Consider the following 26,758-nt stretch of genomic DNA (forward strand, 5'->3'; position numbering starts at 1 on the left):
GTTGGTTTTGTATTTCTGTATTGAGTAAAGTGGTGTGGTAGCCGTATTAGTCCACTTTTAAGATCATAAATAGAAATAAATCAAAACATAGAAAAGAAAATAAGATACCTTTTAATTGGACTAACAATACATTTTTTGATTAGCTTTAGGTAACCCTTCTTCAGATTGGAATAAGCAAATGTTGACAAATATCAGAATATATAAGTGAAACACAAAAGTATTCTAATGACAGTCTCACAGGAAGAGGGTAGGATGGGTTAGGTGAGAAACAGGGAGGACTAAGTGTGTGACAGGGAGAGGTGGATGGCTGATAAGAGTGACAACGCAGTATAATTTTATGGTTTACAGTAGGATAGAAAGCCCAGATCTCTTAAGCCCTGTCTGGTGGTTGTCAAACTATTTTACCATTTTTTTACTTCAAAGGTCTTACATTCCTGTTCTGTATTAAATACAAATATTTTACTTAGTTGTTTGCAAGTACACTACCTAGTGTACCTGAATGTCTCACCTTGAGATACTACTGAAAAAGGTGTGAGCAAAATCCAAATAAATAAAATTTTTTACCTGTAGGTTCTCTCTATTCCTTTTATAAAGCAGGCTCTTTTATGGATATTTTACATGGGCACACTTTTATAAAATTATTCCCCATAAATTTTCAAACTGTCTGCAATCAAAGGCCACATATACATTTTACTAGCAGTATTTGCACCAATTCTCAAAATGAGGGTACAAAGTATGTGGTGTCCCTTAATCCCCCCCCCCCCCCCACCACCACAAGGAGAATTTTCCATGAAAAAAAATATGCATGTAGATGTCAAATTACAATTGTCATGAAATTTTCTCTCCCTAACCTAAAATACGCCTCCAGAAATGCCTGCTTTCAGTGCACTTAAGCATGGTGTTAAAGCACAACAATTTTTAGACAATTTATGTGAGTAAAGCACTTTTCACCTGTGTGTGAACTACTCTGAAGATTACTCTATATACTGAACAAAATCAGACAGCAGAAAGTAATAAAATAAATCAGTTAAAGATCTAACAGTGGTATTACATGGAAAAGCAGCTGGATTAAAAAAGTCCCTGTATATGAAGCTCTGGGAGAAATCAACACTCCTTAAAGCATCCATTCTTAAACTCTTAGTCAACAGATGTTTTATTGTTGTTTTCTTTTAACATATTCATACTTCTGATTACTAGTATCTGTCTGAAGGAGGACTCCTGTGGTCCTGAACGCTCATCTCTGGATAAAGAATGGTTTCTCACCTGTAATAAGTGTCTTCCACAGACAGCAGGATTCACCAGGCACAGAAGCGGGTGACATCATCCAAAAGCACTAGGATGGAACGTTCTCACAGATCAAAGAAGTAGTGTAAAGTTCTCAGCATGCATGGCTCTTTCTATACACAGTGGTCTCCTCAGTGACAGCTCCATAGAAGAAAGAATGCAACTTTCAGAGAGGAGGGAAGGATTGTGTGCCTGATCCTTCTTTATATAGAGCACACCTGTTAAAAGGTGGGAAAACAATGCTTCATTCTGTCAATAAGCAGGAGTCCCCCTCCGAAGGGACACCAACTTGTAGTGGTGGAGGGGCTTCAGTGTTTCAATGACTCAGAGGGCTATGCTGAAGGGTTACCCATATCAGACAGGCCTCTGAGGAGAAACCAGACAGATAGGCATATTTTCAAAGCACTTAGCCTCCCAAAGTTCCATAGAAACCTATGGAACTTAGCCTCCCAAAGTGCTTTGAAAATATGCCTCAGAGTGTCCCAAACTGGGAGAGTGATAAGATGGCGATCTGTAGTTCGTATGCCCAACGGCCTAGCTGCCCTCTGAAGTTTTGTCTTCTCTACGTAAATTTCCTCTCTGCAATTGCAGTTACCTTAACTAAGAGGAAGAGGACAACCAGCAGTCAGCCGCCGATGGCCAGCGTTTTGTCCCCTGAGCAGCAAGTGCAGGACCGCTGCGCGACGAACTGCCCACAGATGAAAGGGTTGGCGAGTCCTTTGATTAGCGCCGGTGAAGGAGCGTTGACGTTCTTGGACCTGGAAAAAACAACTCCCATCGCTCCCAAATTATTCAACTACCATGTCCAAAGAAGTGGAGGAGTGAGTTAGAGGCATATGCTGAAAAGGAGGACGTTTACAGCAGAACCCGAATCGGCGGAACCACTCCTAAACACCTAAGAGAAATCAGTTTAGAGTTTTTGGCTCCCATGGAGGTTACATTGAATATCATCTGGAAGGCGCTTCGGGACCTAACGGTGGCAGTAAATAATTTTGTTTCAGATATAATCTTATTAGAGAGTTACATGGACAATTTAACTGAACCCTTTGAGAGTGAAAAATTGATATAACAAATGAAGTTCTACACGAGCAAGAAGTGGTTATGATCTTGAAAATGATAATAGACCAGAAACTTTGAATAATAAAATGATTATTATTATAGATGATTAAGCCACATTGAGCCTGCCTTGAGTGGGAAAGCGCGGGGTACAAATGGAACAAAAATAAAATTATTGTTTTTCCCAGAGTTCCGGGTATGACTCCTAAAGTTTTCCTAGAAATATTTCCTCAATTATTACTTTAAAAGGAGTGAAGCCTGTGAAAACTGGAATTACTTTAATCAGTGGGATCTGAGTTAGAGACTTAAGTATATGTACTGTTAAATAACTTCTGGTTTTTAAAAGAGAAAGAATGTAATCAGATGTATTATTTCTAACTAATATTGGATATTAAGTATGTCTTCAATGAAATGAATTGACTATACACCGTATTGGGCTTGAAGAAGCCAACCAGATGATCAATGTGGAATAATGAATTAGATGAGTAATATCTGGGGATAAACAGGTTAATACCATGTTTTTATTTTCTGTTTACTGTTTAATTGATCTCCTTGTCTTGTTTCAATCTCCCTATTTAGTGGTCTAAGGAAGAGAATAGAATTACCTGATTGAAATAATTCCTATATATTACCTTCTCTGTATTTCTGGCAAGTTGTTTTATCGCTTGTAAAAATTTAAATGGTTATAAATTAAAAAAAAAAAAGTGCCTGAGTCAGGGCCGCTCAATTAATTTGTCCACTGACCAAGAGCTGCCTGGTCAAAGCTGCCATTATAACAAAGACAGGTTGGCCAGTACAATTCAACCAACTTCACAGTTTCAGACTGTGGACTGGTCAAAGTAGTAGTGTGAAGTGAAGGATGATGCGAGGACCAAGTCGTTATTTTGTATATGGCATCCAGGAAAGCAGATTTCAGGAGACCCACAGCAGCTGCAGTGGCTCTGATTTGACACTTCTCGTTACTCAGAGGAGTACCATTTAACAGAATTGGATACAGGAAGCTAGCCAATTTGCCAAAATTTACTTGGCTACTGAAATACCAGCTCTGTGTTGAAGGAGAAAAACTCTGTGTAGACTTTGATGAATTCAGTTTTTTAAGGTAGTAAGCAAGAGCACCATCTGAAGTGCAGAGTGGGAAAGGGAAATGGGACTTGATATATCGCCTGAGGTTTTTTTGCAACTACAGTCAAAGCGGTTTACATATATTCAGGTACTTATTTTGTACCAGGGGCAATGGAGGGTTAAGTGACTTGCCCAGAGTCACAAGGAGCTGCAGTGGGAATCAAACTCAGTTCCCCAGGATCAAAGTCCACTGCACTAACCACTAGGCTACTCCTCCAGGACAGAACTTTTGAGATTTAGGGGGAAAAAAAGGAGAAATTAGATCTTACCTGCTAATTTACTTTCCTTGAGCCTCTCCACACCATTCCCAATGAGTGGGTCATATGCTGTCCTACAAGCATAGGGAGACTAAGAACTACTAACTAGTGACAATTGTATAAGGGACTGTGCAACCATGACCTGCTCAGTATTTTGCATAGCCAAGCATTAACTTAACAAGAGACAAAAGAATCAAAACAGAAAACAGGAACATTGAAACCCCAAAGGAACCCTCGGAAAAGAAGTAAGCACCAAACCAAAATTAAACTGTGATGCTTGCAGCTTCTGGACCCCATGTGACACCTGCAAAAGCCACACATTCTTCTAGGGCGGGGTCTGGGAATGGTCTGGAGAGACTCAAGGAAAGTAAATTAGCAGGTAAGATCTAATTTCTCCTTCCTTATCTGCTCCAGATCATTCCTGACGAGTGAGAAGTATCAAAGCAGTACTCACCAAGGATGGGAAAGTCTCCAGATCAGCATGGAAGCCCCAACCCAAAATAACCACTCTGCCGAGACTGAATGTCCAACCTATAATGTCAGACAAAAAAATGTAGAGAAGACCAAGTAGAGGCCCCTGCAGAGGAATAAGAAAATGTTCCACCAAGGAGATGACCTGCGCCCGTGTAGAAGGTGCCCGCAAGACCGCTGGCACATTCTTACCACACAGTAGGTGGACGCAACGGCCTCCTTAATCCAGCGGGCGATTGAGGTCTTAGACGCCGCCTGTCCTCTTCATGGTCCCCCAAACACAAAAGACGGTACGTGGAATGAAAATCCTCAGTTTGGTGCACATAGCACTTCAGCTCCCTACCGACGTCCAGCCTATATAAGGAAGAAGAAGCCTCCTTCCGTGAAAAGGAAGACAATACATGAAAAGTGAAAACACCTTAGGCAAAAAAGATGGGACCAGTCTCGACGACACCTTTTCCTTTGAAAAAAAAAAAACAGAAACAGCTCCCTGCACGACAAAGCTTGCAAATTCAAAATACGCTGCACCAATGCGATAGCCACCAAAAACACCACTTTAGAGAAAGATCCTTAAGGATGACCTGCTGAAGAGGCTCAAAGGGAAAAAAAATAAAAAAAATCGAGACACATCTGGATGTAGTGCCAAGGAACGCCCTTGCAATGGGCCCCGAAAACAAGCCAGCACTGCCGACTGCACATGAAGGCAAGACGACGACGACAACCCCTTCTCCAAACCACACTGAAGAAAATTCAGAAGCTGACCAACCGAAGCCCAAAGGGGAACCACCATCTTTAGTACATAAGTATTGCCATACTGGGACAGACCAAAGGTCCATCAAGCCCAGCATCCTGTTTCCAACAATGGCCAATCCAGGTCACAAATACTTGGCAACATCCAAAAAAAAGTACAAGACATTTTATACTGCTTATCCCAGAAATAGTGGATTTTCCCCAAGTCCAATTTAATAATGGTCTATCAAACCTTTTTAAAACTCTGCTAAGCTAACAGCTTTTACTACATTCTCTGGCAATGAATTCCAGAGTTTAATTACACGTTGAGTAAAGAAAACTTTCCCAATTTGTTTTAAATTTACTACTTTGTAGCTTCATTGCATGCCCCCTAGTCCTAGTATTTTTGTAAAGCGTTAACAGATGCTTCATGTCTACTTGTTGAACTCCACTCATTATTTTATAGACCTCTATCATATCTCCCCTCAGTCACTTTTTCTCACATCAATTCTCAAAGATACGCCAGACTCGAACATAGGCCAAAGAGGTGAACCTCCGAGGACTTAAAAGGGTATGAATCACCCCAGGAGAATAACCCTTCTTCAGCAACCGCACCCGCTCAACAGCCAAGCAGTAAGCGAGAACCAACCCACATCAGGGAATAGAATGGGATCCTGCCTCAGTAGACCGTCCTGCAGAGGAAGACGAATTACAACTGCACCAGACCTGCATAGAAACATAAAGGAATCCTGTTCAGAAGGAATAGATCCTCAGAAGCTTAGCGGAGATTGGATGGCAGCACCAGTGGTGGGAGGCGGGGCTAGTGCTGGGCAGACTTCTACAGTCTGTGCCCTGAAAATGGCAGATACAAATCAAGGTCAGGTATACACAAAGTAGCACATATGAGTTTATCTTGTTGGGCAGACTTGATGGACCATACAGGTCTTTCTCTGCCATCATCTACTATGTTACTATGTGTGGCCAGTCGGGGGCCACAAAGACAACCCGACTGCTGTGCCCACGAATGCGTTGAAGAACACAACCAATAAGTGGCCATGGAGGAAACATGAACAGAAGACCCTGAAGGGGCTAGGGCTGAGTCAACGCATCAAGCCTCTCTGACAAGGCTCCTTCCTGTGATTGAAAAACTGCAGAGCCTTGGTGCTGTTGGCCATGTCCATGATCAGAGGATCCTACCGGTTAACTATGACCTCAAAGGCCATGGGAACAAGACTCCACTCTCCTGGATCCAGACGATGCCAACTGAGGTAATCTGCCTCCAGATTACTGACACCTGTTACGTGCACCACGAACAGTAGTCGCAGGTTCTGTTCCACCCAGGCCATGAAAAGGGCCATTTCTCATGCCAACAGACGGCTTTTTGTACCACCCTGCCAACTGACATAGGCTACTGCCATCACATTGTCCGAGAGGACTCGCATGTTCCAGAAGCACACTAAGCATTGAAAAGCCAACAGGGCGAGATGTATCGCCCAAGTCTCCAGACAATTGATTGACCATCATGTCTCCTCCTCCAACCAGCATCCCCTGGCCACCTGCCCAAGACAATGAGCTCCCCCATCCGGATAGATTGGCATCCATTGTTACCAGCACCCAATCCGGCGGGTCCAGTGGCATGCCCTGACTAACAGCACTGGTCCAGCCACCATTGAAGGCTGAGACGCATGGCTTAACAAAGACACACTCTGCAAGAGAGAGTCTCTGATTGTGGAGACCAATATACCAGCAGCGCTGCCTGAAGAGGCCTCATTTGCACTCTCGCCCACAGCACCACTTCAATGGACGCCACCATGGATCCCAGCACCTGCAGAATGTCCCATGCAGACGGAGCCCCAAAGGTGAGGAGACAGCGAATCGGAGCTCGAATCTTCTGTATTCTGGCCTCTGGAAGATAGCAATGTAACAAATTAGGGGATAATGCTTTTATTTCCAGAGCCACTTTTAACATAAATTACACAAAGACTCCAGTACGTTTTTCAATATCACAAAAGATTTTATGTTGCAATGCCCCAACCCTACTAGCACTGCAACCTGCTATTAAAACCTCACTCACTCATTCGTCCATTCATCCACCTTGCACACCCTGTACTAGAATGCAAACTAACCTCTATTACATTCCAAACTACAAATATGTGCTGTTTCTTGATTTTACATAAAGTTTTTTACATAATTTTTTTTCTTCAATTGTGCATTGTATCATACAAACAGGATCACAAAACAGCTCCGCCAGCTCAATAGTCCATTTCTTGTTGATGCCACGCTTTCCACTTGGCCACTATGAACGTATTGTACACCAACGCTGGGTAACTGATCTCTAATGGATAAACACAGTTCATCTACTGACCCTCTGTTGATTGCTTGAGTACAATGCATCCAAACATCTTTATACATCAAAGTACAGGTGCTATATGCTGTGTACTCAGTGACTAACGCGACCGTCCACCATATCTGTGCAGGTTCCCCAATGCAGGACCGCATTTCACAAATCTTCCTCAGGAGGAACCACCATCGCATTTCCACTACTCAAAAACGGCTGCACGCCAGATTGAAGCTCCCTCGGGAATGGGCCACAGACGCCGCACAGGAAATTGCATACAGCATATAGCACCTGTACTTTGATGTATAAAGATGTTTGGATGCATTGTACTCAAGCAATCAACAGAGGGTCAGTAGATGAACTGTGTTTATCCATTAGAGATCAGTTACCCAGCGTTGGTGTACAATATGTTCATAGTGGCCAAGCGGAAAGCGTGGTGTCAACAAGAAATGGACTATTAAGCTGGTGGAGCTGTTTTGTGATCCTGTTTGTATGATACAATGCACAATTGAAGTAAAAAATTATGTAAAAAACTTTATGTAAAATCAAGAAACAGCACATATTTGTAGTTTGGAATGTAATAGAGGTTAGTTTGCATTCTAGTACAGGGTGTGCAAGGTGGATGAATGGACAAATGAGTGAGTGAGGTTTTAATAGCAGGTTGCAGTGCTAGTAGGGTTGGGGCATTGCAACATAATAAAATCTTTTGTGATATTGAAAAACGTACTGGAGTCTTTGTGTAATCTCTGGAAGATAGACCACCCCATCTCATGTGTTGAAACATACCCCTATGTACTCCAATGTCTGGCTGGGGACCAGAGAACTCTTGGCTAAATTGACTATCCAGATGCTGGAGAAGCTGAACTACCTGAGCCGAAGCCTTCTGGCTCTCCTCAACCGACTTTGCTCGAATCAGCATCAGCAGGTCGTTCAAGTAGGGATGCACTAGAATGCCCTCCTGCCGAAGATGGGCTGCCACCACCACCATTACCTTGGAAAAGGTTCTCGGCACCATGGCCAGGCCAAAGTGCATCACCCGAAACTGGTAATGTTCCCCCCAAACTGCAAAGCGGAGATATTTCTGATGTTCCAGGAGCATCAGAATGTGCAGGTACGCCTCAGATCTAGGGATGTGAGAAACTCCCCCGGCTAAACTGCCACTATTACTGACCAGAGGGTCTCCATGTGAAAAGGAGAAACGCGCAAAGCCTGATTCACTCACTTGAGATCCAAAATCGGACACCAGGAATCTTCCTTCTTGGGCATAGGAAAATAAATAGAATACCTGGTCCAGCATGATGCGGACCCACCTCTGGTAAATCAGATGCAATCTGCCGCCTATGGGCACCACCGGAGGTTGGGCCCCCAGAATATGATTGGGAGGTCTGGGCACCTCCGGAAGCTCTTCATGGCCCCCCTCTCCTACTGCCTCGAAAGGAAGGAAAGGACTGACTCTTGTTCCAGAAATGAGCACGCTGTGAACTGGCTCCCCTACCCAGCCAATACCGCCAAAACTGCTGAAGGCGCCCCTGACCTACCAACTGCGACCTATCCTACAGAAACCGTGGCACCTTGGACTCCCCTAAGCTGTTCACCAGCTTCTCTAATTCTTTCCTGAAGAGCAACTTGCCCTTAAATGGGAGCTGACTCAAACAGACCTTTGAGGCCACATCAACTGACCAATTCATGAGACACAGAAACGCCGCTCAACTACCACTAGAGCTAGGTTCTTCGCGGAGGCACAGACTTAAGTCATACAAAGCATCTTAAAGAAAATCAGTACCCAACTCCAAATTTACTACATCCGAAGACGACTGTGAGGAAGAGGACGCTAGAAAATCCAGCAACCTCTCGGCCCACCTAAAACAGACTCGAACCTGCAAGGCCAAGGCCAAAACCTCAAAGGAATACTTCAGGAGCGCATCCAATGATCTTGAGGATCTTTAAGGTCTGCCCCGCCTTCCACAGGAATAGCCATGCTCTTGGTTAACAGCCATCACCAGAGAATATACCTTAGGAACCTGGAAGGATTCCAAATTTGCCAAAGGCAGCAGGTAAAACTGAGCCATTGCCTGACCGATGTGTAAAGATGAATTCAGGGCCTGCCACTCTTCCTCCACCAGCTCCGTCAGATTCTTGTGGTAGGGAAATGTCTGGTGCGGATGGCAAACCTCCTTCAAAAGAGAGTCACTCTTCCTGGTCACCAGAAGTCGGGGGGTGGGGGAGGTCCTCCAAAATCTTCAAAACCTGCAGGACCTCCGACAATAAGAGAGGCAACTCTTGGCGTCTAAAAATTCATACAACCGATTGATCCTCCCCTAGAGGAACCGCAGAAGGGCCCTCCAAGGTCTCCGTGACCCAGGGTTCCCCTGGACTGGCTCCTCATCTAGCGAAGGCTCTGACCTCAAGGACAGCACCTCATCCAAATCCTCCTCAGGGGAGAGGGCCCTTCTTAGCCCCAAGCGCTAACCCAGACACCCCCACCCAAAGACCCCTCCGGGTCCCTACTGACCAGTTGTCCCCACAAAGGCTCCCAAAGTAGACCCCTCTTCATGCGATATGCCTGATGCCACAGGACGACAAATTCTGGAGTAAACACAGAAAACTCACGGAAGCATCTAGTCTAGAAAGGCCAGAAGACATCTCCTGAATCCAGCACATGTGTACCCAAAGATAAAATGGCAGATATTCCCGCCACCGCTGAGTTTGTCACAACACGGGCTGCCAAAGAAGATGCCCCCGTTGCAGCCTCCTTAACCAGCAGGGGGGCCTTTCCCACACCCTCAAGGGTAGCCAATTCCGGTTCAGTTCCGGGAGCCAGCTCCTTGCACATGCGACAAAGTCCAGTGTGTACTGGTGTGCAGAACAGGCTGCGCACCGGCATATCTTCTCTGCCTGTGTAATCATGCCGCCTCACAGGTGTCTGGCTCGTTGCGTCCACTGCCTGCACTCTCCCCTGCCACAGAGAGTCCAGTAGCTGCACCAAAACGTGCTAAGCAGCGCCTCTGCCTGTCTTGTGGCTAGTATTTTTTTTTAAAAACTGCAGCCGGATTCACTGAATTCTTTCAGTTCACTCTTTTTTTGTTTCTTTTAAAAGGTGCTCACTGCCATTCCTGGGCCACCTCCCAGGTAAAGAGGGGGAGGAGGATGAGGCACGGCACTCACAAAACAAGGAGGGCGGTGGGGGGGAAGGAACCCAGAATCTGGAGCGTGCCAGAGCCCGAAGAGCTTAAATTAATGGCTACTCTCATGTGCCTTAGGTTTTCTTTTCTGCTCTTCCTTTTTTTTTTTTCAGAACCAGGAGCTATTCAACCTTTATTTATTCTATTTTAGTAATTTTTAAATGCGGCCAAAAAACAGCGCACCCAAACAAACAAGGACCGGATTGCACAGACTCACCTACCTCTGCTGGGTGACTGAGAAATACTGAGCAGGTCAGGGTTGCACAGCCCCTTATACAGGTGTCACTAACTAGTAGTTCTCAGTCTTCCTCTGCTGGTAAGAGAGCATATGACCCACTTGTCGGGAATGATCTGGAGCAGATAAGGAAGCAAGTAATATTTTCTAACAAACTTTAGTGAGAACTCTGGATGAGTACAAAGAACTATTTTGTTGTGAAGAAACTGAGTATACAATTCATAGGTTACTATGCTTAAGTTCAATTATTTTTCTAGTTGAAGTAGCTCATAATACTAAAAACAGCACTTTCCAGGTTACAAGCTCGAGTAGAGAAGACTCCATTCAAAAGGCAGTTTCATGACGGATAATCCCTACATAAGATAAATACGGAGGATTCCTATATAGAAAGAGACATCAAAATAAAATTTAAATAACCTCACAGCTGTTGATGTGTTATGATGGGCAGGAATGGTGCTTAGATAGCAACTCCAATAGTTGGGAAGTAAGGCCAGTACTGGGGAGACTTGTAAAATAGTAAAGAAAGATCAGGAAAGACTGGTCTGAGCTTTGATGGCAACTACAGTAGTTGGGAAGTAACGCCGTTTTTTATTAACAATTTAAAGCAATCACACGTCAGTGCTTGGCCGCAAAAGACTTTACTTACAAGCTGTTCAATGGCATTTCACTACCATTTGTTTAGGTTGTATAACGAAAACACTTACCTGTAGCAGGTATGCTCCGAGGACAGCAGGCTAATTGTTCTCACATGTGGGTCGACGTCCGCGTCTGCCCAGGAATCGGCATTTTGCCAGCAAAATAAAACAAAGTTTTGCCACAGAATTCTAGCGTGCAAATTGCACGCACAGCGCATGCGTGGATGACTTCCCACCCATCACGTGAGCGTGCTTCCTCAGTTTAATCAAAAAGCATAGAAGCAACAAACAAGAACAACTCTAAAGGGGAGGAGGGCGGGTTTGTGAGAACAATCAGCCTGCTGTCCTCGGAGAATACCTGCTACAGGTAAGTATTTTCGCTTTCTCCGAGGACAAGCAGGCTGCTTGTTTTCACATATGGGGTATCCCTAGCAACCAGGCTCACTCAAAACAATGAACATTGGTCAATTGGGCCCCGCAACGGCGAGGACATAACATAGATTGACCTGAAACCATAAACAACTAACTGAGAGTGCAGCCTGGAGCAGAACAAAAATGGGTCTAGGGGGGTGGAGTTGGATCCTAAACCCCAAACAGATTCTGCAGCACAGACTGCCCAAACCGACTGTTGTGTCGGGTATCCTGCTGAAGGCAGTAGAGAGATGTGAATGTGTGGACTGATGACCATGTTGCAGCCTTGCAAATCCCAATGGAGGCTGACTTTAAGGAAGATCTTGCTGGCTACGCCCTTGTTCAGTGACCACTCAAGAGGTTGCATTATTCTGCTCAACCTGTCGGTTAGACTGTTGTTTACGGCTGCCAGATAAGTGGCTTGAAGAATCACGCCCAAAGCCACATCTGGATGGCTTCCTGACACAGAGGGCGAGATCTGGTGCCCCCCTGCTTGTTGGTGTAATACATGGCAACCTGATTGTCTGTCTGAATCAATATGATTTGGTTGGACAGCCGGTCTCTGAAAGCCTTTAGAGTGTTCCAGATAGCTCGCAATTCCAGGAGATTGATCTGAAGACCTTTTTCCTGAAAGGACCAGGCTCCTTGAGTGTGAAGCCCATCTACATGAGCTCCCCACCTCAGGAGGGATGCATCCGTCGTCAGCACTTTTTGTGGCTCAGGAAATTGGAATGGACGTCCCAAGGTCAGATTGGATCGAATTGCCCACCACTGCAGAGAATTCCTGAAGTCAGTGGACAGTTGGATTACATCCTCTAGACTCCCCGCAGCTTGATACCACTGGGAAGCTAGGGTCCATTGAGCCGATCTCATGTGTAGACGTGCCATGGGAGTCACATGAACTGTGGAGGCCATATGCCAAGCCATGATCTGTTGAGACGCTTGAGCTATGGACACTAGGGACAGGAGATTGTCTGCCCTTGTCTCGGGAAGATAAGCTCGAACTGTCTTTGTGTTCAACAGGGCTCCAATGAATTCCAACTTTTGCACTGGAGTGAGATGGGACTTAGGGTAATTGATTACGAACCCCGGCAGTTCTAGTACCTGAATAGTCATTCGCATGGACTACTGAGCACCTGCCTTCGAGGTGCTCTTCACCAGCCAATCGTCAAGATAAAGGAAGACATGCACTCCCAATCTGCGTAGCGACGCTGCAACTACCGCCAGGAACTTTGTGAACACTCTGGGCGCAGATGCCAGACCAAAAGGCAGCACACAACACTGAAAGTGCTGAGTCTCCAGTCAAAATCGAAGATACTTCCTGTGAGCTGGGAGGATCGAGATATGTGTGCAAACATCCTTTAAGTCCAGAGAGCATAGCCAATCGTTCTCTTGATTCATGGGGTGCCCAGGGAAACCATCCTGAACTTTTCTCGAACCAGAAATTTGTTCAGGCCCCTTAGGTCTAGGATGGTACACATCCCCCGTTTTCTTCTGCACAAGGAAGTACCTGGAATAGAATCCAAGCCCTTCTTCCCCTGGTGGAACGGGTTTGACCGCTTGGGCCTTTAGAAGGGCAGAGAGTTCCTCTGCAAGTACCTCCATGTGCTGGGAACTGTAAGATTGAGCTCCCGGTGGGCAATTTGGAGGTTTGGACTCCAGAATGAGAGTGTATCCTATCCGGACTATTTGAAGAACCCACCGGTCGGAGGTTATAAGAGACTACCTTTGGTGAAAAAATATCAACCTCCCTCCAACCAGTAAGTCATCCAGTACGGACACGTTTATTGAGGCTATGCTTAACTGGAGCCAGTCAAAAGCCCGTCCCTTGCTTTTGCTGGGGAGCAGTATGGGCCTTAGTCACACGCTGCAGACAAGCACAAGCGCGCTGGGGTTGAGCCTGGGCAGGCTGCCAAGAAGCAGGAGTGTACCTACGCCTAGAATAGGAATAGGGAGCACTGCTCCTCCCGCCAAAAAACCTCCTAGATGAGGAGACGTCCAGTGGGAGAGAGAATCCATAGCATCATTATGCTTCTTGATCTATCAACTAGATCCTCTACTTTTTCACCAAAATGATTATCCCCCTGGCAAGGAACATCCGCCATTCGCTACTGGACAGAATGATCCAGGTCAGAGACACACAGCCATGAACAGCAACTCTGGATGCCACGTCAAAAGTGTCAAATGTACCCCTGGCCAAGAACTTTCGACATGCCTTCTGCTGCCTGACCACCTGGAGAAAAGGCTCGGCCAGCTCCGTAGGGAGTGCATCAACCAAGCTCGACAGTTGATGTATCGAGTCCCGCAAGTGCACGATCGTGAAGAGCTGGTATGTTTGGATCTTGGCGGTAAGCATAGCGGCTTGATACGTCTTCCTCCCAAAATAGTCTCCTTTCTAGCGGAGGGGAAGGATCAGAGGGAATCCCAAAGGACTCATCAGAAGAGAAGTACCTGGGATCCTCTTCTGACTCCCACGAACGCTCCTGCTCAGTATCGGACACTGAACCTGCCTCGATGCCGAGGAACGATGTCCTCTATGGCGATGTCGAGAGGCGATGCCCGGTCCGACTGTGGCGAAGCTTCCTCCACCGACGTTGAAGGGGAGTTGACCTGGGTGACAGCCGATGTGGATGCCGCAAGCGGCATTGCGGTTGGGGACCTCACCGCAGGTGAAGGGCCAGACACCGCTGCAGAAGCAGGTACAGAAGGCACAAGCACCCCCGACACCGAAGCCGACTGTCATAACAGTCCCTCCAGAAGTTCTGGAAACAAAGCCCGGATGCGCTCATCGAGAGCCGCCATCGGAGAAGGCTGAGGGGTCGGATGGGACAGGTGGTATCAGAATCCGTGGAGGCTCGGGAACAGTTACCGGGCTACTGGGAGGCCGATGCAACAGCACCTACTGTATCGAGGGGGAGCGATCCTCTTGGTGCCGACGCTTTTCGGGTGCCGACTCTCTCGACGTCCCGGAGCTCCCGGTACCGTGCATTGAAGGAGAATGATGACAGTGCTTCTTAGCCTTCGCTCGATGCCCATCAACGAGCCTCCTCGGTACTGATGAGGAGGACGTGAAATCCTCATTCCTCCTCGGGGCCGGGTCTGACGAAGGCCGGTCCCAGGGGGCCTGCATAACAGGAGGCCTCGAGGCAGGTAGAGACCCACTTGATGCCTCACTGTTCCCAGCACGAGTTGGTCTCTCAGTAGCCATTACCTTTCTTCCCGACGTCGATGCTCCTGTCAATGCCGACAACCTCGGTACCGATGTCGATGTCAAAGGACCAGACTGAGCCCCAAAAAGTCTCTCGTTGGGCTTCTCGAGACACTTGAGTCTGTTTCTTCATACGAAGGCACAGACTACAAGCGGCTGGGCAATGGTCGGGCCCAAGGCACTGAATACACCAGGCGTGGGTATCAGTACCTGAGATAGTCCGGTTGGACCGCGTACAATGCTTGAAGCTACTGGGTGTCTTCGATGACATAGAAGGAAAAACGGCTTCGGCGAAATCAAACGACGCGATTGTGTCTTTGAAAAGAAATGGGAACCCGGCCGTGCGGCCTGAACTCAGCCGCATAGAAAAAGAAAGAAAACTTATAAAAGGGGACTAAAGTCAAGAAAAATACGGGAAGAAGTTTTTTTTTCTTTTTAAGAGAATGACGAAAAATAAAAGAAAACTAAAATGAACTAGCCGTCAAAGACTCTGTTTCCTGGGCCAAAAACAAAGAGAAGAGTTGAAAACGTCTCTCCGCCGCGCACAAGAAAAAACTGAGGAAGCACGCTCATGCGACGGGCGGGAAGTCATCCGTGCATGTGTGGTGCGTGCGATTCGCGTGCTAGAAGACTCTAGCAACACTTTGTTTTATTTTGCTGGCAAAATGCCGATTCCTGGGCCGACGCGGACGTCGACCCACATGTGAGAACAAGCAGCCTGCTTGTCCTCGGAGAATGCCAGCAACCCTGTCAGCAGGGCACTGTATTAAGTATTAAGTATTGCCATACTGGGACAGACCGAAGGTCCGTCAAGCCCAGCATCCTGTTTCCAACAGTGGCCAATGAAGGTCAAGTACCTGGCAAGATCCCAAAAACAGTACATTTTATGATGCTTATCCTACAAATAAGCACTGGATTTTCCCCAAGTCCATTTTAATAATGGCTTATGGACTTTTTTTAGGAAGCTATCCAAACCTTTTGTAAACACCGCTACACTAACTGCTTTTACTACATTCTCTGGCAACGAATTCCAGAGTTTAATTACACACTGACTAAAGAAATATTTTCTACGATTTGTTTAAATTTACTACTTTGTAGATTCATTGCGTGCCCCCTAGTCCTAGTATTTTTGGAAACAGTAAACAAGCTATTCATGTCTTCCCGTTCCATTCCACTCATTTTATAGACCTGTATCTTAGCTTCCCTCAGCTGTCTCTTCTCCAAGCTGAAGACTCCTAGCCACTTTAGCCTTTCCTCATAGGGAAGTTGTCCCATCCCCTTTATCATTTTTGTCACCCTTCTTTGTACCTTTTCTAATTCCATCATATCTTTTTTGAGATGCGGTAACCAGAATTGCACACAATTTTCGAGCTGCGGTCGCACTATGGAGCGATACAAAGGCATTATAATGTCCTAATTTATGTTTGCAATTTATTTTCTAATAATACGTAACATTCTATTTACTTTCCTAGCCGCCACCACACACTGAGAAGAGGGGTTCAACATATCATCAACAATGACACTTCGATTCCTTTCCTGGTTGGTGACTCCTAATGTGGAGCCTTGTATTACGTAGCTATAGTTTGGGTTCCCTCTTTCTCACATGCATCACTTTGCACTTGCTCACATTAAACGTCATCTGCCATTTGGATGCCCAGTTGCTCAGTCTCATAAGTTCCTCTTGTAATTTTTCATAATCCTCTTGCGATTTAACAACTTTGAATAACTTTGTGTTGCCAGCAAATTTAATTACCTTACTAGATCATTTATAAATATGTTAAAAAGCAACGGTCCCAGCATAGACCCCTGGGGAACCTGATTATCTACCTTTCTCCATTGAGAATACTGACCATTTAACCCTATTCTCTGTTTTATATCTTTTAACCAGTTTATAATCCACAATAAAACATTACCTCCTATCCCATGATTCTCCAATTTCCTGTGGAGTCTTTCATGAGGTACTTTGTCAAATGCCTTTTGAAAATCCAGACACACAATATCAACCGGCTAACCTTTGTCAAAATGTTTGTTCACCCCTTCAAAGAAATGTAATAGATTGGCAAGGCACGATTTCCCTTTACTAAATCCATGTTGGCTTTGTCTCATTAATCCATGTTTTTGAATATGCTCTGTAATTTTGTTTTTTATAATAGTCTCTACCATTTTGCCCAACACCAACTTCAGGCTTACCAGTCTATAATTTCACAGATCACCTCTGGAACCTTTTTTAAACAAATCGGCGTTACATTGGCCACTCTCCAATCTTCCGGTATCATGCTATCATGCTTGAATTTAAAGATAAATTACATATTACTAGCAATAGCTCTGCAAGTTCATTTTTCAATTCTATCAGTACTCTGGGATGAATACCATCCGGTTCAGGCGATTAGCTACTCTTCAATTTGTCAAACTGTGCCATTACATCTTCCAGGTTTATAGAGATTTCATTCAGTTTCCCTGACTTGTCAGCTTTGAATATCTTTTTTTGGTACCAGTATCACTCCCACATTTTCCTTGGTTTAGAGCGAAGCAAAGAATTCATTTAATTTCTCAACCGTGGCATTGTCTTCCCCGAGTGCCCCTTTTACCCCTTGGTCATCTAGCAATCCAACTGAGTCTTTCACCGGCTTCTTGCTTTTAATGAACCTAAAAAGGTTTTTACTATGTGTTTTTGCCTCCAACGCAATTTTTTTTTTTCAAATTCCCTCTTTGCCTTCCTTATCAGAACTTTGCATTTGACTTGCCATTCCTTACGCTGTTTCTTATTATTTTAAGTTGATTATCGTATGGATAGCTAGCGTCTCTTAAAAAAAAAAAATTCCGCTAGAAGACGCCTGAAGCAGGCCATTTTGGCCAAAACAGGACATGTTCAGTCTGGAATGTTATTCCTTGAACATCGTCTAGTTTCCTTTATTTGTCATCTTTGCTATGTTTGTCATGATTTTGGGGCCGCGAGGGTTCCTGCTCTTCTGTTTATGTTGAAAAAAGGACAGTGTCAGTCAGGCCAGGCAGACATCTACAAACTGTCCTGAATATGACAAAGACAGATCAGGATTAAGAATGCTTACATCACATTAATATTGTACGTTAAGAATGCGAGTGCTATGTATCTCTTAAGGTTGAAATTAAAAAGTAAAACATTGTTAATTACCAATATTGTTGGATGATGAATGTAGCTATGCTGAGGCCATAATTTAAAAACCACTCTTTGGACTACTGGAATGGTGTTGTAGTATTGTGGCATAACTACCTACGGGCCCTGTTTACAGAGCCAAGCTAGAGGCGTGTTAATGCTTTTAATGTGCGCTATTAGCGTGCACAGTGTAGGCGCCCACAATATTCTTATGGGTGCCTACACAGCAAGCTAATTTTGTGCACGTGATAAAAACACTAGCGCACCTTAGTAAGCAGGGCCCTATATGTGACTGGCATAGTAAATTGACAACCTCCCTGATTGTGAAACCAGTATTAATCATGAAAGGGCACAGCATGCGAGGAGAAGTGGGAGGGGCTTGGGCCACCTTCTTAGGCAGACTGGATAGACTCTGCAAACTTTTATCAATTACCATGTTCCTGTGATATTAAGGTCCAATGGTAAAAGAGGTTTCTGAAAGGTGATTTGACTGGAAACTAAATATTGTTCAATTTCTATGCTGTCAGGACTTGTGATTTATGATTTTAAGGAAGAAGAGAGCCCTTGTTTGGGGTGACTGATGATAGAAATATTTGAAGACTGCATGAAGGAAGAATAATCTTTCAAGAATAGGGAACCTTGTTCAGATCAGAAATAAGCAAATGTTGGTCTGATTTGCATACACCGCCTCCATTATATGCAAATCTCTTTCATGCATACTCATTGTGAATATCCTGAAAACCTGACTGGCAAGGGGTACTCCAGGACTGGACTTGAGAAACACTGCTCTAGGACAGTACTTCCATCCTGGTGCTGTGAAATGTCATTAACCACCTGTGTGCCCGATTACATCCCAAATATTAATGGAACTGTTTTGTCACTGCACAAAAATTTATCACATCATGCAGGGAATTAAAAGCGAATGCTACATACCTGTAGAAGGTATTCTCCGAGGACAGCAGGCTGATTGTTCTCACGAATGGGTGACGTCCACGGCAGCCCCTCCGATCAGAGATCTTCACTAGCAACAGCATTTGCTAGCCCTCGTGTGCGCATGCACCGTGCGCATGCGCGACCGTCTTCCTGCCCGAACGCGCTCGTCAGTCCAGTACATAGCAAAGACATAGACAAGGGAAGACACAACTCCAAAGGGGAGGCGGGCGGGTTGGTGAGAACAATCAGCCTGCTGTCCTCGAAGAATACCTTCTACAGGTATGTAGCATTCGCTTTCTCCGAGGACAAGCAGGCTGCTTGTTCTCACGAATGAGGTATCCCTAGCCCCCAGGCTCACTCAAAACAACAAACAGGGTCAATTGGGCCTCGCAACGGTGAGGACATAACTGAGATTGATCTAAACTTAACCAACTAACAGAGTGCAGCCTGGAACAGAATAAAAATGGACCTGGGGGGGGGGGGGGGGTGGAGTTGGATTCTAAACCCCGAACAGATTCTGCAGCACTGACTGCCCGAACCGACTGTCGCGTCGGGTATCCTGCTGAAGGCAGTAATGAGATGTGAATGTGTGGACGGATGACCACGTCGCAGCCTTGCAAATCTCTTCAATAGTGGCTGACTTCAAGTGGGCCACTGACGCTGCCATGGCTCGAACACTATGAGTCGTGACATGACCCTCAAGCCTAGTCTGGGCGTAAGTGAAGGAAATGCAATCTGCTAGCCAATTGGATATGGTGCGTTTCCCGACAGCCACTCCCCTTCTGTTGGAATCAAAAGAAACAAACAATTGGGCGGACTGTCTATGGGGCTGTGTCCACTCCAGATAGAAGGCCAATGCTCGTTTGCAGTCCAAAGTGTGCAGCTGGCGTTCAGCAGGGCAGGTATGAGGACAGGGAAAGAATGTTGGCAAGACAACTGACTGGTTCAGATGGAACTCCGACACCACCTTCGGCAAGAACCTAGGGTGAGAACGGAGGACTACTCTGTTATGATGAAATTCGGTATAAGGAGCATGAGCTAACAAGGCTTGAAGCTCACTGACTCTGCGAGCTGAAGTAACTGCCACCAAGAAAATGACCTTCCAGGTCAAGTACCTCAGATGGCATGAATTCAGTGGCTCGAAAGGAGGTTTCATCAGCTGGGTGAGACCGACATTGAGATCCCATGACACTGTAGGAGGTTTGATGGGGGGCTTTGACAAAAGCAAACCTCTCACGAAGCGAACAACTAAAGGCTGTCCCGAGATCGGCTTACCTTCCACACGGTAATGGTATGCACTAACTGCACTAAGATGAACTCTTACAGAGTTGGTCTTGAGACCAGACTCAGACAAGTGCAGAAGGTATTCAAGCAGGGTCTGTGTAGGACAAGAGTGAGGATCTAGGGCCTTGCTGTCACACCAGACGGCAAACCTCCGCCATAAAAAGATAACTCTTTTTAGTGGAATCTTTCCTGGAAGCAAGCAAGACACGGGAGACACCCAAGGAGGCAAAATCTACGCTCTCAACATCCAGGCTGTGAGAGCCAGAGACCGGAGGTTGGGATGCAAAAGCGCCCCCTCGTTCTGAGTAATGAGAGTCGGAAAACACTCCAATCTCCACGGTTCTTCGGAGGACAACTCCAGAAGAAGAGGGAACCAGATCTGACGCGGCCAGAAAGGAGCAATCAGAATCATCGTGCCTCAGTCTTGTCTGAGTTTCAGCAAAGTCTTCCCCACCAAAGGTATGGGAGGATAAGCATACAGGAGGCCCTCCCCCCAATCCAGGAGAAAGGCATCCGACACTAGCCTGCCGTGGGCCTGAAGCCTGGAACAGAACTGAGGGACCTTGTGGTTGGCTCGGGTAGCAAAGAGATCCATCAAGGGGGTGCCCCATGCTTAGAAGATCTCGTGTACCACTTTGGAATTGAGCGACCACTCGTGAGGTTGCATGATCCTGCTCAACCTGTTGGCCAGACTGTTGTTTACGCCTGCCAAATACGTGGCCTGGAGAAACATGCCGTTCCGGCGAGCCCAAAGCCACATTCTGACGGTCTCCTGACACAGAGGGCAAGATCCAGTGCCCCCCTGCTTGTTGATGTAATACATGGCAACCTGGTTGACTGTCTGAATTTGAATAATTTGGTGGGACAGCCAATCCCTGAAAGCCCTTAGAGCGTTCCAGACCGCTCGTAACTCCAGGAGATTGATCTGTAGACCTTGTTCCTGGAGGGACAAACTGCCTTGAGTGTGAAAGCCCATCGACATGAGCTCCACATCCCAGGAGAGACGCATCAGTCGTCAGCACTTTTTGCGGCTGAGGAATTTGGAAGGGATGTCCCAGAGTCAAATTGGACTGAATTGTCCACCACTGCAGGGATTGAAGAAAACTGGTGGACAGCTGGACTATATCCTCTAGATCCCCAGCAGCTTAATACCACTGGGAAGCTAGGGTCCATTGAGTTGATCTCATGTGAAGACGGGCCATGGGAGTCACATGAACTGTGGAGGCCATGTGGCCAAGCCATCTCAACATCTGCCGAGCTGTGATCTGCTGAGACGCCTGCACCCAGGAAACGAGGGACAGAAGATTGTCGGCCCTCGCTTCCGGAAGGTAGGCACGAGCCGTCTGAGAATCCAGCAGAGCTCCTATGAATTCGAGTTTTTGAACTGGAAGAAGGTGGGACTTTGTATAATTTATCACAAACCCTAGCAGCTCCAGGAATCGAATAGTCATCTGCATGGACTGTAGAGCTCCTGCCTCGGAGGTGTTCTTTACCAGCCAATCATCGAGGTAAGGGAACACGTGCACTCCCAGTCTGCTTAGAGACGCCGCTACGACAGCCAGGCATTTTGTGAACACCCTGGGCGCGGAGGTGAGACCAAAGGGTAGCACACAATACTGAGAGTGCCATGTTCCCAGCCGGAATCGAAGATACTGTCTGTCAGCTGGCAGTATCGGGATATGCGTGAAAGCATCCTTTAAGTCCAGAGAGCATAGCCAATCGTTTTCCTGAATCATGGGAAGAAGGGTGCCCAGGGAAACCATCCTGAACTTTTCTCGAACCAGATATTTGTTCAGGCCCCTTAGGTCTAGGATGGGATGCATCCCCCGTTTTCTTTTCCACAAGGAAGTACCTGGAATAGAATCCCAGCCCTTCTTGCCCCGGTGGCACGGGCTCGACCATATTGGCGCTGAGAAGGGCGGAGAGATCCTCTGCAAGTATCTGCTTGTGCTGGAAGCTGAAGGACTGAGCTCCCGGTGGGCAATTTGGAGGTTTGGAGACCAAATTGAGGAAGTATCCTAGCCGGACTATTTGAAGAACCCACTGGTCGGAGGTTATGAGAGGCCACCTTTGGTGAAAAAATTTTAACCTCCCCCCAACCGGTAGATCGTCCGGCATGGACACTGATTGCGGCTATGCTCTGCTGGAGCCAGTCAAAAGCCCATCCCTTGCTTTTGCTGGGGAGCTGCAGGGGCCTGTGGAGGTGCACGCTGTTGACGAGAACAAGCACGCTGGGGGGTTTGGCCTGGGCAGCAGGCTGGCGAGAGGAAGGATTGTACCTACGCTTATTAGAAGAATAGGTAACAGTCCTCCTTCCCCCATAAAAACGTCTACCAGTTGATGTAGATGCTGAAGGCGTCCGGCTGCAGAATTTGTCTAAAGCGGTATCCCGCTGGTGGAGCTGTTCGACCACCTGTTCGACCTTTTCTCCAAAAATATTATCCCCCCAGCAAGGAGAGTCCGCTATCCGCTGCTGGCGCCTATTCTCCAGGTCTGAGGCGCGTAGCCATGAAAGTCTGCGCATCACCACACCTTGAGCAGCGGCCCTGGACGCGACATCAAAAGTATCATAAACACCCCTGGCCAGGAATTTACGACACGCCTTCAGCTGCCTGACCACCTGCTGAAAAGGCTTGGCTTGCTCAGAAGGGAGCTTGTCCACCAAGTCCGCCAACTGCCGCACATTGTTCCGCATGTGAATGCTCGTGTAGAGCTGGTAGGACTGGATTTTGGAAATGAGCATTGAATAATGGTAGGCCTTCCTCCCAAAAGAATCCAAGGTTCTAGAGTCTTTGCCCAGGGGCGCCGAAGCATACTCCCTAGAACTCTTGACCTTCTTAAGGGCCAGATCCACTACCCCAGAGTCGTGAGGCAACTGAGTCCGCATCAACTTCGGGTCCCCACGGATCCGATACTGGGATTTGATCTTCTTGGGAATGTGGGGATTAGTTAGCGGCTTCGCCCAGTTCGCCAGCAATGTCTTCTTGAGGACATGATGCATGGGTACTGTGGACGATTCCTTAGGTGGTGAAGGATAGTCCAAAAGCTCAAACATTTCAGCCCTTGGCTCATCCTCCGTAACCACAGGGAAGGGAATGGCCGTAGACATTTCCCGGACAAAGGCCGCGAAAGATAGACTCTCGGGAGGAGAAAGCTGTCTTTCAGGGGAGGGAGTGGGATCAGAAGGAAGACCGTCAGACTCCTCATCTGAGAAATATCTGATGTCTTCCTCTGCCTCCCACGAGGCCTCACCATCGGTATCGGACACCAGTTCATGAACTTCTGTCCGAAGCCGTGCCCGCCTCGACTCCGTAGGAACATGGCCACGATGGGAGCGTCGAGAGGAAGACTCCCTTACCGGCGGCGATGGAGCTCCCTCCATCGATGTCGTCAGGGAGTCAGCCTGGGAGGCAACCGATGCCAGTACCGCAAGCGGTACCGTTACGGGAGACCTCACCACGGACGAGGGCCCAGCCGGCGCCTCAGTCGTCGGTACTGGCGGCGCAAGCACCCCCGATACCGGAGAAGGGTGCAACAGCTCTTCCAGCATCCTTGGAAGGATGACCCTGAGGCTCTCGTTGAGAGCGGCTGTCAAGAGAGGCAAGGAGTCCGGTACCGGCGACGAGCTGCAAATCTGTCCAGGAGGCGGTACCGGGCTGTCCACAGGCACCTCCTGAATGGAGGGTGAGCAGTCCTCCCGATGTCGACGCTTGGGTGCCGGTGGTACCGGCGACCCAGAGCTCTCGGTACCACGTCTGGAAGGTGACCAATGGCAATGCTTCTTTGCCTTCACACGAAGCACGTCACCGGTACCTCCCGGTACCGAAGAGGAGGATGTCGAATCCAAACGTCTCTTGTGGGCCGGGTCCAAAAGAGGTCGATCCCGGGGGCATGTACCGCAGGAGCCCTCGAGGCAGGCGGAGACCTACTCAAGGGCTCACCACCACCAGCAGGGGAATGGACAGCCCTCACCTGCACTCCGGAAGACGAAGCACTCTCTGATGACATCGATACCACCGATGACCTCGGTATCGTAGACGCTGGATGACCGGCAGAAGAGCTGGGTACCGCAGACGTCGACACACCGGACGATGACCTCGGTACCGAAGACGTCGAAGCACCGGACGAGGCCCTGAGCAACAGATTCCACTGGGCCAATCTCGTCGTCTGAGTCCGCTTCTTCAAAAGAAGGCAGAGAGTACAGGCCTGGGGGCGATGCCCGGCCCCCAGACACTGAAGGCACGAAACGTGCCTGTCAGTGAGGGAGATAGTCCGGCTGCACTCGGTGCACTTTTTGAAGCCGCTGGCAGGCTTTGAGGACATGAGTAGGAAAAATCACGCCGGCGAAGTCAAAATTCGCGATGATGGCTAATGGCACCAAAAAAGTTAGAAAAAACCTGTACGGGCGGCGAAAAAGGCTGCGCCCGACAACGAAAGGAAACTTACGAGAAAAAAAACTCGACGTAAGGGAAGTTTTTTTTTTTTTTTAAACTAAGAGACACACGACAGAAAAGAGAAAAACCGGACACTTCCGAACGGAAGAACGCTGCGAAAAGACGCGAGGGGTATCCTTGGGGCACAGATCGACCGAAAAACAGCCACCCTGAGCCGCGGAAAAAAGAAGACTGACGAACACGAGCCCGTTCGGGCGGGAAGACGGTCGCGCATGCGAGGGCTAGCAAACGCTGTTGCTAGTGAAGATCTCCGATCGGAGGGGCTGCCATGGACGTCACCCATTCATGAGAACAAGCAGCCTGCTTGTCCTCGGAGAATTAAATGTAATTCAAAAATGGAAAAAATAAAAGCAGTCTCTGCTGGTGGAGACCCACCTCATAGCGTTCTTCAGCAGCTCAGGCAGGATGTAGTCCAATGGCATTGGGATGAATGGGAAACGGGCAGCCACATGCCCATTGATTCTCACCCGTGGAGCATTCCCATATTTATGCTCACATAACCGCCTGAAACACAAGAGATGTTTCAAATGTGATAAGACTGAAAGCAATAATAATGCTCAAAACAAAACAAATCCTCTCTTTCATAAACTGAATGTTAGTGATAAGCTGCCTCAAGTCCAGCCAGTGTCCTGTGCCTCTTTATGCACTGACTGTACATTCAGAGCATAATTTTGTTAACAGGCTGTTCATTTGTGCAGCCATATGAACAAGCTGCAACAGTTTCAAAGGGATTGTACATACGTACTTTTGGTTTGAAAATTATCCCACCACAAATATCTACAATTTAGTATGCACAAAATTTTCTGGAACATTTATATGCACTCATTTTGAAAATACTACTACTGATAAGCAGATGATCCAAGCCCAATTGGAGCTGAGAGGGAGATGGAACGAACAGCTCTTACCTGAAATGACACCAACGCGGCCTATGTGTGAGGCACAGTTTTGCCAACATCACCTTTGCACACCTTACAGGCTGATAAAAGTGAGGCAGCAGCTACAATATACATCTGTGGGCATGGAGTAGGTAAGTCTATGATGAGTAAGTTGAATCCTTCACACTGTTCCCTGGATAATTGTTCCTCGGCAATTATTAAATCTTGCGTATCAACTTGTTGTTCGCTTAAACTATTATCATGAACAAGTCGGTATCTAAGGGATTGTCCCTGGGACTTTGAAAAAGGCTTCTGTTCATCCTTTGCTGAAGGGTGGTGCACTTGATCCTAAACAAGTTGTGAACTACCATTCTATCTCAACGCTGAAGTTCTTGGCAAAAATTTTGGAAAGGCTTGTGTTGGATCAACTGCATGATTTCCTTGATCTGAAAGATATGCTTGATGTATGTAAATATGGTTTTAGAGCTAAACATTCAACTGAAACATTGCTGCTGTCTGCATTTGATTTGATACATGCTGGATTTGATTGAAGTAAGGAATATCTAAATGATTTTCTTGGACATTTTTGTAACCTTTGATACAATTCACCATTAAATTTTACTAAGCAGGTTATACTCATTGGGTGTTCAGGGTAGAGTTTGAGTGGTTCTATTCGTTTCTCTGTGTTATTTTCGTGTTTAGGTGAGGAAAACTCTGCTTGGATTCCTATTACTATGGGTGTGCTACAAAGGTATACACTCTTGGCTATACTATTTAATATCTACTGGGTTCCGATTTGTCATGTTCTCTCTGGTCTGGGTGTTCAATATCAACTTTATGCTAATAAAATTCAATATTTTTCCCCCCCAAGTAAAGTGTTCTGTCTCTGATACTCTGTCTTTTTTGAAGATGCGTTTGCATATGTTAGGGGACCCTGGTTTAGCACCAATAGGCTGAGGTTGAATGTAGGGAACACACTGATATTGTTTTTGTCAAAAATCAATCAAAAACTTGGGCGTTGGCCTGGTGTAGGTGGCTTCGAACATACTGAGATAGTCAATACAGCCCCAAGATAATACTCTCTGAAGCAAAAACTAAGCTAACATTCCTAATTTGCAATCTGAAAGTTACCAGGAAGGCCTTCTTTAGGT

At 46.7% G+C, this 26,758-nt stretch overlaps 1 protein-coding gene across 1 annotated transcript in view; it reads right to left on the reverse strand.

Annotated features, from left to right (window-relative positions):
* LOC115474420 (3-methyl-2-oxobutanoate dehydrogenase [lipoamide] kinase, mitochondrial-like) overlaps nt 1-26,758 on the reverse strand; it is a 171,084-nt gene that overhangs the window by 27,647 nt on the left and 116,679 nt on the right. Inside the window, 1 exon segment of the mRNA XM_030209872.1 lies at nt 25,108-25,236. Coding sequence (XP_030065732.1) covers nt 25,108-25,236 — 129 coding nt within the window.

Source organism: Microcaecilia unicolor, chromosome 7, assembly GCF_901765095.1.
Source record: "Microcaecilia unicolor chromosome 7, aMicUni1.1, whole genome shotgun sequence".
In the NCBI taxonomy this organism is placed as follows: Eukaryota; Metazoa; Chordata; class Amphibia; order Gymnophiona; family Siphonopidae; genus Microcaecilia; species Microcaecilia unicolor.